At 44.2% G+C, this 13,586-nt stretch overlaps 3 protein-coding genes across 8 annotated transcripts; 2 read left to right on the forward strand and 1 right to left on the reverse strand.

The window, feature by feature from the left end:
- The first annotated feature begins 638 nt into the window (after window positions 1–638).
- Window positions 639–6,488, forward strand: LOC118124605 (fibrinogen C domain-containing protein 1). 4 transcript variants are annotated; one of them, XM_035182608.2, is made up of 7 exons: window positions 639–744; window positions 1,101–1,932; window positions 3,173–3,424; window positions 3,971–4,105; window positions 4,281–4,424; window positions 5,016–5,211; window positions 5,556–6,488. In XM_035182608.2, exons 2-7 carry the CDS (start codon window positions 1,312–1,314, stop codon window positions 5,735–5,737), a joined length of 1,530 nt encoding a protein of 509 aa, XP_035038499.2. In that variant the 5' UTR covers window positions 639–744; window positions 1,101–1,311; the 3' UTR covers window positions 5,738–6,488. The 4 variants fall into 4 exon arrangements, with proteins under 4 accessions (XP_035038499.2, XP_035038498.2, XP_035038500.2 ...); XM_035182607.2 differs by having other exon boundaries at window positions 3,173–3,401; window positions 4,281–4,497; XM_035182609.2 differs by having other exon boundaries at window positions 4,281–4,497; window positions 5,556–5,726.
- Window positions 5,956–8,912, reverse strand: ndufb9 (NADH:ubiquinone oxidoreductase subunit B9). The gene is made up of 4 exons (XM_035182713.2): window positions 8,773–8,912; window positions 7,758–7,950; window positions 7,241–7,354; window positions 5,956–6,323 (listed from the first exon to the last, which is right to left on the reverse strand). Exons 1-4 carry the CDS (start codon window positions 8,859–8,861, stop codon window positions 6,192–6,194), a joined length of 528 nt encoding a protein of 175 aa, XP_035038604.1. The 5' UTR covers window positions 8,862–8,912; the 3' UTR covers window positions 5,956–6,191.
- Window positions 8,913–9,267: 355 nt separating this feature from the next.
- On the forward strand, window positions 9,268–13,522 carry tatdn1 (TatD DNase domain containing 1). 3 transcript variants are annotated; one of them, XM_035182680.2, is made up of 12 exons: window positions 9,268–9,389; window positions 10,448–10,513; window positions 10,597–10,646; window positions 10,981–11,044; window positions 11,131–11,274; window positions 11,376–11,418; window positions 11,507–11,592; window positions 11,971–12,011; window positions 12,095–12,171; window positions 12,299–12,369; window positions 12,904–13,030; window positions 13,287–13,522. In XM_035182680.2, exons 1-12 carry the CDS (start codon window positions 9,317–9,319, stop codon window positions 13,387–13,389), a joined length of 945 nt encoding a protein of 314 aa, XP_035038571.1. In that variant the 5' UTR covers window positions 9,268–9,316; the 3' UTR covers window positions 13,390–13,522. The 3 variants fall into 3 exon arrangements, with proteins under 3 accessions (XP_035038571.1, XP_035038573.1, XP_035038572.1); XM_035182681.2 differs by having other exon boundaries at window positions 9,333–9,389; window positions 10,400–10,513; XM_035182682.2 differs by lacking the exons at window positions 11,376–11,418; window positions 11,507–11,592.
- Window positions 13,523–13,586: the final 64 nt, after the last annotated feature.

Raw genomic sequence — 13,586 nt, forward strand, 5'->3', positions numbered from 1 at the left:
GTTCTGATGGTTTTGAAGATGTTTTTCTAATGGAACAAACTGAGCAGCGTCTGGAGGGGGAGGATAAATAAAAACCCATTAGAGGAGTGAACAGGCCTTGAACCTCCGTACAATCAATTACAGACACACACACAGACACAGACACACACACACACACACTTCTCCATGGTAACACAGACCTGATGTTTCGCTCTTCAGTTGCGTGATACAACTTTCTGATAAAACTTTTCCATCACAGTAAAGCAGAGAAACACGTTTTTTACTCTAGCGACCTCCATAGAAACAACCAGTGGAGTCGCCCTCTGCTGGCCATTACAGAGAATACAGGTTTCAGGCACTTCCGCATTGGCTTCACTTGGTGGACCGGTCCGCTCTCATACACAGTTACACATCTGCAGCTTTATCTAAAAACACAACATCAGGCAAAGCAGTTCCTCGATCCTCACAATGAACCTCCAGATGTTGATCAGTGGTTTTTGGATCCAGATGAAATTCTAAACAGACGTTATTCTCTCACTTCGTCTCTTTCACGCGCTGCGTTATGTCCGTGGCTTTAACACTCTAATCCCATCATATGTAATCTATTACTTTCCAGGACAATGGCTGCCAATCCCCTTGGAGGTTTATCAGGATAAGATGTCATACCCGGTGCTGACACACACACACACACGCACACACACACACACACACGCACACACAGGCTGTGGTTTCCACTGAGGTGAACTGGGACGTACCAGACAACAGGTAGGAACTAGTGTTTCAACTTTATTATTTTATTATGAAATTCATGGTCACCCGAGGATCATTATTTAAAGAACACATGTTTTAGCTGATTGATCAGTTCCCACAGTTCATGTCTCAGATGATCCATCAGCTTCTGACGACGGCTCCGACTCTCAGCGTGTGATTATTAAGTTATTATCTCGTCATGACACGGTTGAGAGCTGGTTTCAAAAATTCAATGACGGTGATTTTTATCTCCAATAACAAAATAATACTGGTAATCGTAGAACTAGCGATTCTGGTTCTGCCTCTTGTTTTGATGTCCTCTTTGTTTTCATGGACCTAAATTTCCGTGACCACGTCTTTTCTCCTCTCAGACACGTCCAGTAAATAAGTTACAGCATTTAAATGTCATGTGTGAACCACTGGATAAAGTGAAGACTCCAGGTTTTCTTCATCCTGAATCAAACAGCTGAAGCTGGAACCTCGTGTTGCTGCGATGAGGTCGGACACTGAAGTCGACCCATCGACTCCACTTGGGACTCACAGTGGGTGAAACCAGGGAGGAGGAGTTGGGGGGTGTTAAGGATGAAGTGGCAATGTGTGTTCCTGGTTCTCATCTCTCTGGGCGGCCGGTGTTTCCGATGTGTCGCCGGTGACGTTGTGGCCTCTGACGAACACCCAGACATTGGCCATGATGAGGACGTGCACCCCCACACCCTCCGAGAAACAAACGGGGATGTTCTCAACGTTAATTTCCAAACAAGCAGGGATGTACCAGACACGAGTATTGAAACAAACTGGGACATACTGGACATTAACCAGGACGACTATGAGGACGCAGACTGGCGTCCTCCGACCTCCCTGCAGGACACACGCCCCGTTCTGTCCCCTGAAGACACACCAGTGATTCTCAGTGGCACCCCTGCTGTCAACAACACCAACCAAGTCATTGCTACTTCGTCACCTCAGTGCGGCGAGTACAGCAGCCAGCTGATGTCTAACGGCGAGTGCCGGCTGATGGCAACGCTGCCCCCTGTGGGAACATCGCAGAAGCGCTGCCCGGATATGTTCCGCTGTACAGACGACGTCTCCTACTGGCTGCACGAGAACCAGGACAGAAAGGACCAGCTGGAGGAGCTGAGAGGGACGATGTCGGAGCTGCAGGTGGAGCTGAGGAACCACCGGCTTAAAGTCAAAGCCCTGGAGGTGCAGGTAGACGTAGCTAGTGTGGCTACGTGTTCGTTTAAAGCACAGACTGTAAATAAAGATGGACGACACGTCTCTGAAATGTCCCGAAGACGGGCGCTGCCATCTTGCTCTTCTGATGTAATTCGGAACCAGGGTCTGTGCAGTAGTGTCGTGAAGTTGAGCTGCGGTATCGAGAAACACTTGCTCAACCAATCGTGAGGTTTCAGCTGTGTCCATACTGCAGCCAACCACCAGGGGGCGATCCAGATGATTTTACTTCACTTAAGGAAGCTGTCCTTTCGTCCATCTTTATTTACAGTCACATGCCCTCTTCTAGAATCTGAGTTGACTATATAGCGCCACCACCTGGCACCACATTCACCCTCCTCTCTCTCTTCCTGTTTATCTCTGTCCGAGTTTATCTCTTTGTCTTGACACCTACTAATTCCTGCTTAACCCTGAATGCTAACGAGATTAGCTGCAGGCTCTTTGTCCGCGGTGCCAGACAAAGCGTCTCCTTCAACCTGATGAAAAAATGATCCGAAGCATTTCAGTTAGTTTGAAGATTTAGGATTTAGTGATAGAATATTCAAAATGACGTTTTCATTAGTGTGTAATCAACTGAAAGTATGAATCCTTGTGGTTTATATTTTATTTTAGAACAGACACAGACTCGGCCATTTTACTACAGTCGCCCAGAATCGAATCACAAAAATCCCTCTGGAGAACCTTTCGTGTTTTTTACGTGACATGAGGTCACTGTGGGTTCTCCTGCTCAGGCCCGGGTCACACTCGCTGTATGACCACACGTCAGCGTAGGAACTGGCTGCGTCTTATTGTTGTCGTTCACTTTCTTGCGTAGGCACTACGTGTGTTACTGGAGGATTCCACTCGGAACAAACCACAGGACTCAAACTAAAAACTTCAGATTCTTTGACTGAATAATTCACTGACCCTGTCAAGGACTCGCTGCTGCCCCGACCTATTATGTGGGTATTGCATCTTGCGTACGCATGGTGTTTATTTCTGAGGACGTGCACAAGCTACGCACACAACACAGGATACGTGAAGCAGCCATCTTGTGTAAGCGAATACTGACCATACTTGAAGGCAACGGGTAATATCCAGGTGGTTGTAATATACAACTTCTCCAGTAGTTGCCACTAAATCCTACCCTGTCCTTTTAAATATAAAAGCTTTGTTTTAAACAACCTCCTCAAACCCTCGTACAGATTAAATCCCTCCTCTTTTCTCTCAGGAGGAACAAAGTCTGAACTCAACCTTTGAGCAGCGGCTGCGCTCTCAGGAGCTGCGTCACGCTAAGTTCGACACGCTGCTCCACGTGCACGCGACGCTGCTGGACGAGCTGCAGGCGCAGCTCCGCAACCTGTCGGCCGCCGTGCAGCGCGTGGGCCGCAACACAGGCTGCACGGTCAAGGTTGTGAGAACCACACCCCCGCGCGGCCTGCGAGACACACTGCCACCAGGTACACATGCAACTAACACAGCGGTGAGTTGCACGATGCTCATGAAACAAAACAACACATGAAAGAAGTGCACAACATATATTTGACTTTTAAAAGATGTAATAAGTTCAGGTTTTAGAAAAAGAAATGAACTTGCAGCCATGTGAACAGTAAACAGACAAACTATAACAACAAACTATCCATGTGCCTGCAGGTCTGCATGTTTGTGTACAATCGATACCTTAAAGATAGTTTGGTAAAAGCAAATCAGCTGTCAAATCATTAATCTACAGATAATAAGATAAAGAGTTGTAATTATATAAAATACTGATTATGAAACTAAATTCATTCAAATCAGAGCCTTTAATCCAATGAGAAAACATCTCATACTTTTGAAAAATTGCATTCTGATTTGAAAAGGTTTAAATTAAAATACATAGAGAAAAGGTGGACCCAGAACAGACCCCTGGGGGACTCCTAACCCAGCAGAGAAGGACAGTTTGCTCATAAGATGACTCATAATGATATTTGACAGTTTGTTCTGTGACGCTGTGTAAAACACCGTCTGTTTGTCCGTCTCTCTCCCTCAGGTGGACAGCTCCTGTCTTTCTGTCCTTCAGACTGTGCGTCTCTGTATCACAACGGTGTTCGTCGTTCTGGTGTTTACACCATTGTCCTGTCGCCCGGCGCCAACCTGCCCGTCTACTGCGACATGGAGACGGAAGGTAAAACACACAAAGTTCACTACACACACATGTATGTTTGCAGCATGTGGATATTACATGATAGAGGCATGAATACCTGGTTTCATGTATGATTGGACAATATTCATGTCACTACTATCTCTGTGCATATGCGTATGCGTGTGCGTGTGTGTGTGTGTGTGTGTGTGTGCACCAGGTGGAGGCTGGACAGTGTTTCAGCGAAGGTGTGACGGCTCAGTCAGTTTTAACCGCGGCTGGTCCGAGTACCGCGAAGGCTTTGGTGATCCTCGAGGAGAACACTGGCTGGGAAACCAGCAGCTCCATCTTCTATCCAATCAGGGTCAGTACAGCCTCCGCGTCGACCTGCAGGACTGGAGCCACGCCCAGAGACACGCCCTCTACCACAGCTTCAGGTAGAAAGAGACGCGTGTGGACGAGTCGTAGACGTAGAAAGACGACACAGAGGAGTCGCTCGCTGTGTGACTGTGTGTGAATGGACAGATTCACCAGGGATCTGCTGCTCACCTGCGAAACGTTACCACGACGGGCTAACTAGCTTATTCAAGCCCTCGGGGGGGGAGCTGCGTTTAATAAATCTTAAACGCCCTGACATTTCTTTTCTTATTGTCGGAATTTTAACCATCAAGGAAAACATCTGGAAAGAGCTGGGCAGGTGTAGTGGCCGCAAGAGGTATTGCAACTTTTTGAGTGTCACAAACCCAGTGAAATAAATCTGGATTTGATTAATTTGGTCCAACTTCATGTTGGAGCCGACAGTAAAGTCAAGACCAGCAGACATCTCGGACGCAAATGCTCACGAGTCAGAAGAGAATCGAACTGACACGAAAAACAGGAAATCTTTCATCGTTTCAATCAGCAAAATGGTTTCTCTGTAAAATAAGAACAAGGTTTTTCTCTGCTCCTCCTGCAGGACCGAGAACGAGGAGAACCAGTACCGCCTCCACGTGTCCGGCTTCAGTGGGACGGCAGAGGATTCGTTCGGGTGGTACCACGACCACCAGGGTTTCAGCACGCCGGACACGGGCAACATCTGCGCCGAGATCAGTCACTCGGGCTGGTGGTTCCGCCAATGTTTCTACGCCAACCTCAACGGCGTCTACTACAAGGTGGGTCGAGAACAACAACGTGTGTCGTTCTGTCAGGTCGTGAACCTTCACGGGAAGGATGGACGACGTCCGATGATCCGGCTAACGTGCAACTGCTCCAATCCAAACGACCCAGTGTCCGGCCACTGTACGATTTGAGCTCGATTCTGACCCGATGTTTTGTTGTTTTAGAGTCGGATGAAATTAAATCTGCGTTGTTTTTTGTTCAGTGTACGAGAAGCGATCCCCACTAGCTGTCGGAAAGTCCGACAGCTGTCTTCGGGCTCTCAATGTCGATAGAGGAATTGAGGGACGAGGGTCTGATAATTGTGTGATATGTTAATGTGATAATTGTTTTCCACCAGGGGGGGCGCTACACTCTGAAAGCCCAGAATCTGCTTGGGCCGGACGGCATCGTGTGGTTCTCCTGGAAGGATTCAGACTTCTATTCTCTGAAGGCCGTCGCCATGATGATACGGCCACGCAACTTCAGGCCGTCCCGCCTGTCGCCATAGTGACGGTGTCTGTCAGTCCTGCGACAGCGTGAAGGACTCAAGGCGCTGCCAGGAATATCCACGACAAATATCACCACAGCAGCAGAGATCAGCTGATACTAGTGGTTTTTAACCTGGTAGTTATTTCCTTCAACTAAAGGTTAAACGATGATGTTTGTTTGTTTCATGATATAAATGTTAAGAACTTTTTCAGTTTACTTGCTTTTCCTTGTCACTAGTTTCTCAGACGTAAACAAGAAACCTGCAGCAGTTAAACTTTCATTACACATTTATTGGAACAGTTACAGGTAATAAGTGATTCATGTACAGGACTTCTCAAAGTCACCAACCTCCTCAAACAGACTACAGAAGAGTTTGGATTCAGGTGGTTTGGTCTGTCGTGGCCACAAACGACTGGTGACGTCTCCCCCGCCGGTCTTCGTGCTGCTGTTGGGATGGTTTCCCCCTCAGACTGGAGGGGGACCGTCCCCGGGACACAGAGGGTGTTTATGTGGGGCGCTCCCTGGGCCGGGTGACAAACTGCCACCACAGAGGGGGGAGGTCGCCCTCCTTGCGGGCGGGGGGGAGGGCCTCGTTCTTGGGGCCTTCGGCCGGAGTCTCGGCCTGAAGCTGAGCAACCTGGAACCCAAATGAGAGGAGAAGATTTATCCCTCCATAATACGAGACTAAGAAGAGCTTCAAAAACACATATTACTATCACGACTTATTTATTATGACCCAACTTCATAGTGTCAAACTGAAATACTCCAATGAACTTTTAATTAAATTGTTTTCTAAATAAAACAAAGATGAGTCGCTGGTTTTCTGAGTGAGAAAGAACTGTACTGATACACATTTGTATTTTTAACAATTTAATGGTGAAATATTGAAACTTTATTGCAAAATCATCATGATAAAATTCTTCCTCCTCTTCAGCTGATCCCAGTTTATGTACCAGAATCTGTTCATAGACAATATGAACCGTTAGCAGATTGTGTTTCGTGTTGATTCTGTCGTGTTTGTACTGAAAGGGCTGAACCATCTGTCAGAGACACTGTGGCGCCACCTAGTGGATTTATTAGATAGAACGTGTCCCTGCTGAGCTGAAGCCTTTTAAAAGAAATGTTCAAATATCTTGTTGACGAGGAACAATATTCTCTGAGTCTCCGTTCATGAGTTGAATCATTATTATCATTGTTATACTTTCAACATTCTCAACAGTGACCTAAGTTTCTACGGTCTGAAAACAGCTTCATAGAATCAGAGAAAGATTTGTGGCCTGTGAATTATTTTTTGGGCTTTAGTATAAACAACATTACAAATGTATTGTCTCATAATGAAGAGGCTGCACTGTACAGCCTGTTGGGAAATGTCCTGTGTGCACAGCTGTGTTCAGGAACACCAGCTTCAGACCTTGAGATGAACTTCTTGATAAATTGCAAACGATTGTGAGAAAAGCTCATTTCTAATGAAGTGAAATGTCTTTTTATTGTCTTGTAAAACCATGAAGGTTTAAATCACGGTAAAATGTGCAGGTGCTGTGTGACATCACTCACCTCTTTGTCCCAGCTCTGCAGCCTCAGTTGCTTCCAGTGCTCCCTCTTGGAGAAGTAATCAGGATACATGGCCTTCTCAGACGGGTGCCAGTGGTCCAGCATCCACTCAGGTACCTGCAGGGAGAAGAGAGAGCTCAAGACGTTCGTCAACAACATCATTATCTGGATCGACTTAAACAGGTCACCTGATACAACTTATTAACACCTTGAGGTTTCAAAAGAAAAACATGAATCACAAGTTTACTGTCGAGTTTGGTTGAAGGTCACATTTAGATGTTTGACATCTGAGGATGGAATCCAATGCAATGTCTATATTATTATCTCAAAAATCTCTGCACACAAACAATAAGAAGTGACAGAATATTGTGGTTTGTATATAAGAGTTTGAGGACGAAAGGAATAATTCTGAAGTATCAACACAGGACAAGAGAATAAATGATAACAAATAAAACGATGTACAGGAGAAAACTATAAGATAAAAATAGCACATGCTCCGTAACGTGATGCTTGTCGTCACCTTGTAGCACTCGTATCTCTCGTACGAGGTTCCTCCAGGAGAGTCGGGGAAGATGTAGGGCTGAGGATGCTGATTGGACCAGAACTCCTCCTCTCCCGCCTTCAGCATCATGGTGGCCTTCACCATGTCCTTCTCGCTCCTGTTGTCATCGAAGCGAGCGCGCATCATGCAGGCGTAGAACCGGTACTTGTCCCTGTGATGAAAGAGAAAACAACAGACAAGTGCAACTTAGTTTATTTTATAGATTATTATTTAATGTCGTGTATAATATCAAAAGGAAGCGGATATTTGTCCTGGACATGCGAGTTAATCTGTAACTTGACTGAATCTCTAAAGTCCATATTCACACAACATCAAAGCTGACGTGAATTTCTGTTTATGGAGTAAAACTGTGGAAATATCTGGATAAATAGATTAAGATGTTGCTCAAACACGATTCAAATAATCATATCAAATGAAGCAGTTTGAACTTACTTCTTCTCGTTCATTTGTATAAGTGAATTGTGAAGTTATTGGATTACACAGAAACGATCATAATAAACTGAACTAACCTTGGATCAATAATCATAATAATAATAATAATAATCATGATCTTAATTAACGATCGATTCCTCATTAACCTTCCACATGGTAAGAATGAGGAATTCAGAAAACACGTAGATATTCAGTTGTCAGAGTTAAATGATGTCAAACTTTATTTTCAGGTGCATTAACTCCTCAGGTCGTGGAGAGAAGTTCAGCTTCTGATTTATCTTTGTTTTGATTCGTCACATTTCAACGTCAACAAGATGAAATCACATTTAAAGTCAGATATTAATGTTAATATTAAAGAGTCGCTGTCGTGTTCCTCTTCCGGTGAATAAAAGTAAACATTAGAAAACAGGTTGACATTTCAATGACTGACCTGGCTAGCTGCTAGCTTAGCAGTTAGCTTAGCGGGTCTACCGCTATTTGCACGCGAGTGGTTTTATTGTAACGTTGGTGGTTCGAGTCCCGCCGCAGCGGCTGCTCTCACCTGAAGATGCACCAGGACTCCAGGTGTCTCAGAGACTTCTTGTAGAGCCGCAGCACCTTCTGCTGGTGGGTCAGAAAGGCCGCCGCCATCTTCCCTGTCACCTTCTGTCCGAGCGGCGCGGGGCATTCTGGGACTTTGTGACGTTGGGACCCGAGGACCGTAAAACAGGTACTAAACACGCATTTATATAGGAGAAGCATAATTAGTATACGAATAATACGAATAACGTTTCGGTTGTGATCATTTTTTATAATAATTATGCTTAATTTACATTAATTAAATGTATTAGTATTTTAATCAGGCATTTATTGCAAAAATAAAAGGCCGAAATGACGAAAATATTTGTGGGTATCAAATGTTATTCTCTTTACAGTAAAAATGTTTTTTTATTTTACGTTATTATTATTATCGCATTTATATTTTTATCATCTATTCTAAAATATTTTTAGAATCTTTGCCCAGTTAATTATCCAGCCTTGAAATGATGACGTGAAATATTGGGATCGACAGCTGTCTGCTAGAGGAGTTACGGTGCTGTTGCATTATGGGATGTGTGAGAGCTGCATGTGTGTCTGTGTTGAGAAGAAGAAACAAAATGTCTCAGCTCAGGTTCATCGGTAAGATCCAGTTCCACATCATAACAGAGACTGAACTGTGTGTTAGCATGAGAGTTAACCTGTTAGCATGATAGTTAACCTGTTAGCATGATAGTTAACCTGTTTACATGAGAACTAACCAGTTAGCATGAGAACTAACCAGTTAGCATGATAGTTAACCTGTTAGCATGAGAGTTAACCTGTTAGCATGATAACTAACCTGTTAGCATGAGAGTTAACCAGTTAGCATGAGAGTTAACCTGTTAGCATGAGAACTAACCAGTTAGCATGAGAGTTAACCAGTTAGCATGATAGTTAACCTGTTAGCATGAGAGTTAACCTGTTAGCATGATAACTAACCTGTTAGCATGAGAGTTAACCTGTTAGCATGAGAACTAACCTGTTAGCATGAGAGTTAACCTGTTAGCATTAGAGTTAACCTGTTACCATGAGAGTTAACCTGTTAGCATGATAACTAACCTGTTAACATGAGAGTTAACCAGTTAGCATGATAGTTAACCTGTTAACATGAGAACTAACCAGTTAGCATGATAACTAACCAGTTAGCATGATAGTTAACCAGTTAGCATTAGAGTTAACCTGTTAGCATGAGAGTTAACCTGTTAAAACTGTAATTTCTAACCAGTTAACCAGTTAACCAGACATGACAGAGGGTTGTCTGTGGGTCACAGTAGCTACATATGCATATGTGGCTGTTAAAGGTATATTGGCAGTTATTGTTTAAAATATGAATATGGGTATATAAATGGTAAAATTGGGTTCATCTTCTAATATTAAATAACAGTATATAATGTCTATATATGTAATGTGTGTCTGAGTTCACAATAGTAAACAATCTAAACAATTTACTAGGTATATAAATTATGTTAATTGGGGAATTTCACAATAAGAGTCATACGTATGGAATAATATAATTGATTTATACGTTTTTATAAGAGACTTTTAATGCCTGACTTGTTTTTCACATGTTATTACCACAGAATGTGCTGTCGTATGATTTTCTCTGATAGAATCAATAACCCAGCTGCTGTGACTCCTTGTTGACGTTCCCTCCTCAGATATCGGGGTGAACCTGACCGACCCCATGTTCCGAGGCCTCTACCGAGGGAAACAGAAACATGACGGTGAGGAACTCTGGCTTTCATCCTCTTCTCCGTCTGCCATCTGCTTCTACGTTAATCTTACTCCAGCTGTGTTTTTCCGACAGACGACTTCAACCAGATCATCGACAGGGCTCTCAAAGTCGGAGTCGAGAAGGTAAGAGACGTATCCACAGACATAAACATGAAGACTTGAACAAACTTCAGTGTGATGGGAACGACCTTTTAGTTTGGTCCACGTCCCATCTGCTAACATGGAGGAGCTTTTATGACCTGTACTGCAGCCAGCCACCAGGGGGCAGTCATGTTTACATGTTTACAGTCTCAGCGTCTTCTTGGGCCACGTAGACCGAGGAGACTGAACCCAAATAAGACGACTTCTGTGATGGGCGTCCCCAGCTCGTCCCGCCCTTACAGCTGTCGCCTTGCAACAGAGCTGGATCTGGACTTGACGCTGTCGTCTTATTAACGTGTGTAACTGCTGTTTCCAGTTCATGATCACAGGAGGGAACCTGGAGGACAGCAAGGAGGCCCTGAAGCTATCAGAGAGCCGAGGTGAGGACGTCCTCACGAGGAACAACACGAGGAACAACACGAGAACAGATAATTTTCTCTTTGCTCACCGCTGCTTCCTCCCACAGACGAGTTCTGCTGCACGGTCGGCTGCCATCCCACGCGCTGCAGCGAGTTCCAGCAGAGCGGAGAATCCCAGTACCTGTCGGGGCTGAGGGAGCTGGCAGCAGCACACAGAGGGAAGGTGGTGGCCGTGGGAGAGTGTGGACTGGGTGTGTGTACGCAGACAACACGCGACAACGCACGACAACACACGACAACACACACGCAGGATTACAACCACGTTGTTAAGTCTCTTGTCTCTTTGGTCCAGATTTTGACAGGTTGGAATTTTGTCCAAAAGAAACTCAGCTGAAGTAAGTTTCCACTCAGTCGATGGTTCAGTAGGAAACAAATTCAGATCCTGAAAATTCCACTCAGCGTTTTCTCCTCCGTCCGTCGCAGATACTTCGAGAAGCAGTTCGACCTGGCGGAGGAAACCAAGCTGCCCATGTTCCTCCACTGCAGAAACTCCCATCAGGACTTCATCGGTAGGTTCGTCCCCCAAAGACGTCGTCCACCACCGAAGACACAGAGACAACTCACTTTACTCTCAATCCCACTGTTTGAAGACGTCGTCCCTTCACACATCCGCAGTCCAGCTGCAGCTCAGAGCAGGAGCGTCCATCTTTATCTTAAATGTCCTGAAGACTCTTCTTCTTCTTCTTCTTCTTCTTCTTCTTCTTCATGCGTACAAATGAAACATGGAACAAACACATGAAGCTTCAGACTCAGATCAGAAAAGGTCGTGAGAGTTTCTCTTATTAAAAAGATTTAGTTTCCGACTGAACTGAAACTTTAGTGTTTTGGATGAAAAGCGTCCGACATTCGTGTGACTGTTAATATTTGTGTCTCTGTTGTTCTGTCAGAAATCATGAAGCGAAATCGAGACCGATGTGTGGGAGGAGTGGTGAGGACGTTGGTTTAGAGACTTTTTTTATTCATGGTGTTAAATCTCAGATGGAAAATTGAACGAGATTTTGTTTCTCTCAGGTTCACTCGTTCGATGGGACGACAGAAGACGCTGCTGCGCTCGTGGACCTCGACCTCTACATCGGAATAAACGGATGGTGAGAGGATCTTTGAACGTGATGTAGAACCTCAAGACTGGACCTGACTTAAACCTAATCTCCTCCATGTTAGTAGATGGGAGATGGAGCAAAGTAAACAATATTTAATATTATTTCTATGTTTCAGTTCTTTGAGAACGGAGGCGAATATTGAAGCGATGAAGTCGATTCCCAGCGAGAGGCTCATGATAGAAACAGGTGAGCTGCAGCCGCTCGGCTGTGATCAAGAGAAACCAGAGTTCATCTGATATTTTATGTTTAAATTCACAAACGAGACATTAACTCATAAAAAATAAACACTAATTTACAAATTTCCACAGCAGAAATCTTAAAATTGAATAAAACCAGTTTAAAAATTCATGTTTCAGTATCAGAGCAGAATGTTTTCACTTGGAGGATTGTAGATATTTCTTTTTATCAAACAATAAATTTAATAAAATGTTCTGTAATTCAGGCTGAGTGATACATGAATAAACTCTGTAAACCTTCAGAATATAAACTATATAACTATATATATATAAAACTTGAGTTTGGTTCATTTAAGTGAAAATGAAACAGATTTTTTGACTCAGATTATAAGAAAAAAACGAATTTTGACACCTAACACGTAAAGAATTAAAGATAAAATATTTTACTTCATCATTTCGTACAATAAATAAATTTAAAGTTGTTTATTGTGTTACATATATGTTGTTGGTGTGGTTTTCATATTATGGTCTGTTTCCTCCTCAGACGCTCCGTGGTGCGGAGTGAAAAACACTCACGCAGGCTCCAAACACATTCAAACTACATTTCCCACGAAGAAGAAATGGGAGGCGGGGCACTGCCTGAAAGACCGGAACGAGCCCTGTCACATCATGTGAGTGTCGTCAGAACCCCCCAACGAGGCCTTTTAATGTTACAGGTTTGATGGATCATCGATCATGTTCGGTTTGGTTTAATTTAGGGCCCCCCTGCCCCCCCTGCCCCTGGTCCCCAGAGTCCCTTTTAGCGCTCCTGGTGAGGCAGCTGTTGATTCTAGACATAGGAATTAGGAGGGTGGGGGGGTGGGAGGGGTCAGGAAGGGGTGGAGTTACTGCAGAGTGAACCAATGAAATGTGACTTGTCTCCTCCAGACAAGTGTTGGAGGTGATGGCGGCGGCGAGGGAGGAGGATCTGCTGGAGCTGGCGAACACGATCTACAACAACACCATCAAAGTCTTCTTCAGCTCGAGCTGATGATGAAGAGGCCGACTGATGTGGATGTGTGTGTGTGTGTGTGTGTGTGTGTGTGTGAATAAAAGATTATTTCGCTTGTTTGAAAAAGTCAAAAACCTAAAATAAAGAATCTAATTTTCTTCGATGCTGAAAAGTGGATCGATGGATAATTTCCTCGACACAATGAAACTGAATTAGTTGAAAGAGAAGATGTGTGA

This window comes from Hippoglossus stenolepis, chromosome 17 (genome assembly GCF_022539355.2).
Source record: "Hippoglossus stenolepis isolate QCI-W04-F060 chromosome 17, HSTE1.2, whole genome shotgun sequence".
Taxonomy (NCBI): domain Eukaryota; kingdom Metazoa; phylum Chordata; class Actinopteri; order Pleuronectiformes; family Pleuronectidae; genus Hippoglossus; species Hippoglossus stenolepis.

Excerpts from the sequence above, each read along its gene's own strand:
- LOC118124605 (XM_035182607.2), top strand. The coding sequence starts at position 1,312 with ATGAAGTGGCAATGTGTGTTCCTGGTTCTCATCTCTCTGGGCGGCCGG. Across the intron at positions 3,402-3,970 it reads GCGAGACACACTGCCACCAG|GTGGACAGCTCCTGTCTTTC; the intron begins GTACACATGCAA and ends TCTCTCCCTCAG. Across the intron at positions 5,212-5,555 it reads TCAACGGCGTCTACTACAAG|GGGGGGCGCTACACTCTGAA; the intron begins GTGGGTCGAGAA and ends GTTTTCCACCAG.
- ndufb9 (XM_035182713.2), bottom strand. The coding sequence starts at position 8,861 with ATGGCGGCGGCCTTTCTGACCCACCAGCAGAAGGTGCTGCGGCTCTAC. Across the intron at positions 7,951-8,772 it reads GAGTCCTGGTGCATCTTCAG|GGACAAGTACCGGTTCTACG; the intron begins GTGAGAGCAGCC and ends CTTTCATCACAG. Across the intron at positions 6,324-7,240 it reads TGCAGAGCTGGGACAAAGAG|GTTGCTCAGCTTCAGGCCGA; the intron begins GTGAGTGATGTC and ends TTTGGGTTCCAG.
- tatdn1 (XM_035182680.2), top strand. The coding sequence starts at position 9,317 with ATGGGATGTGTGAGAGCTGCATGTGTGTCTGTGTTGAGAAGAAGAAAC. Across the intron at positions 10,514-10,596 it reads AGGGAAACAGAAACATGACG|ACGACTTCAACCAGATCATC; the intron begins GTGAGGAACTCT and ends TTTTTCCGACAG. Across the intron at positions 13,031-13,286 it reads AACGAGCCCTGTCACATCAT|ACAAGTGTTGGAGGTGATGG; the intron begins GTGAGTGTCGTC and ends TGTCTCCTCCAG.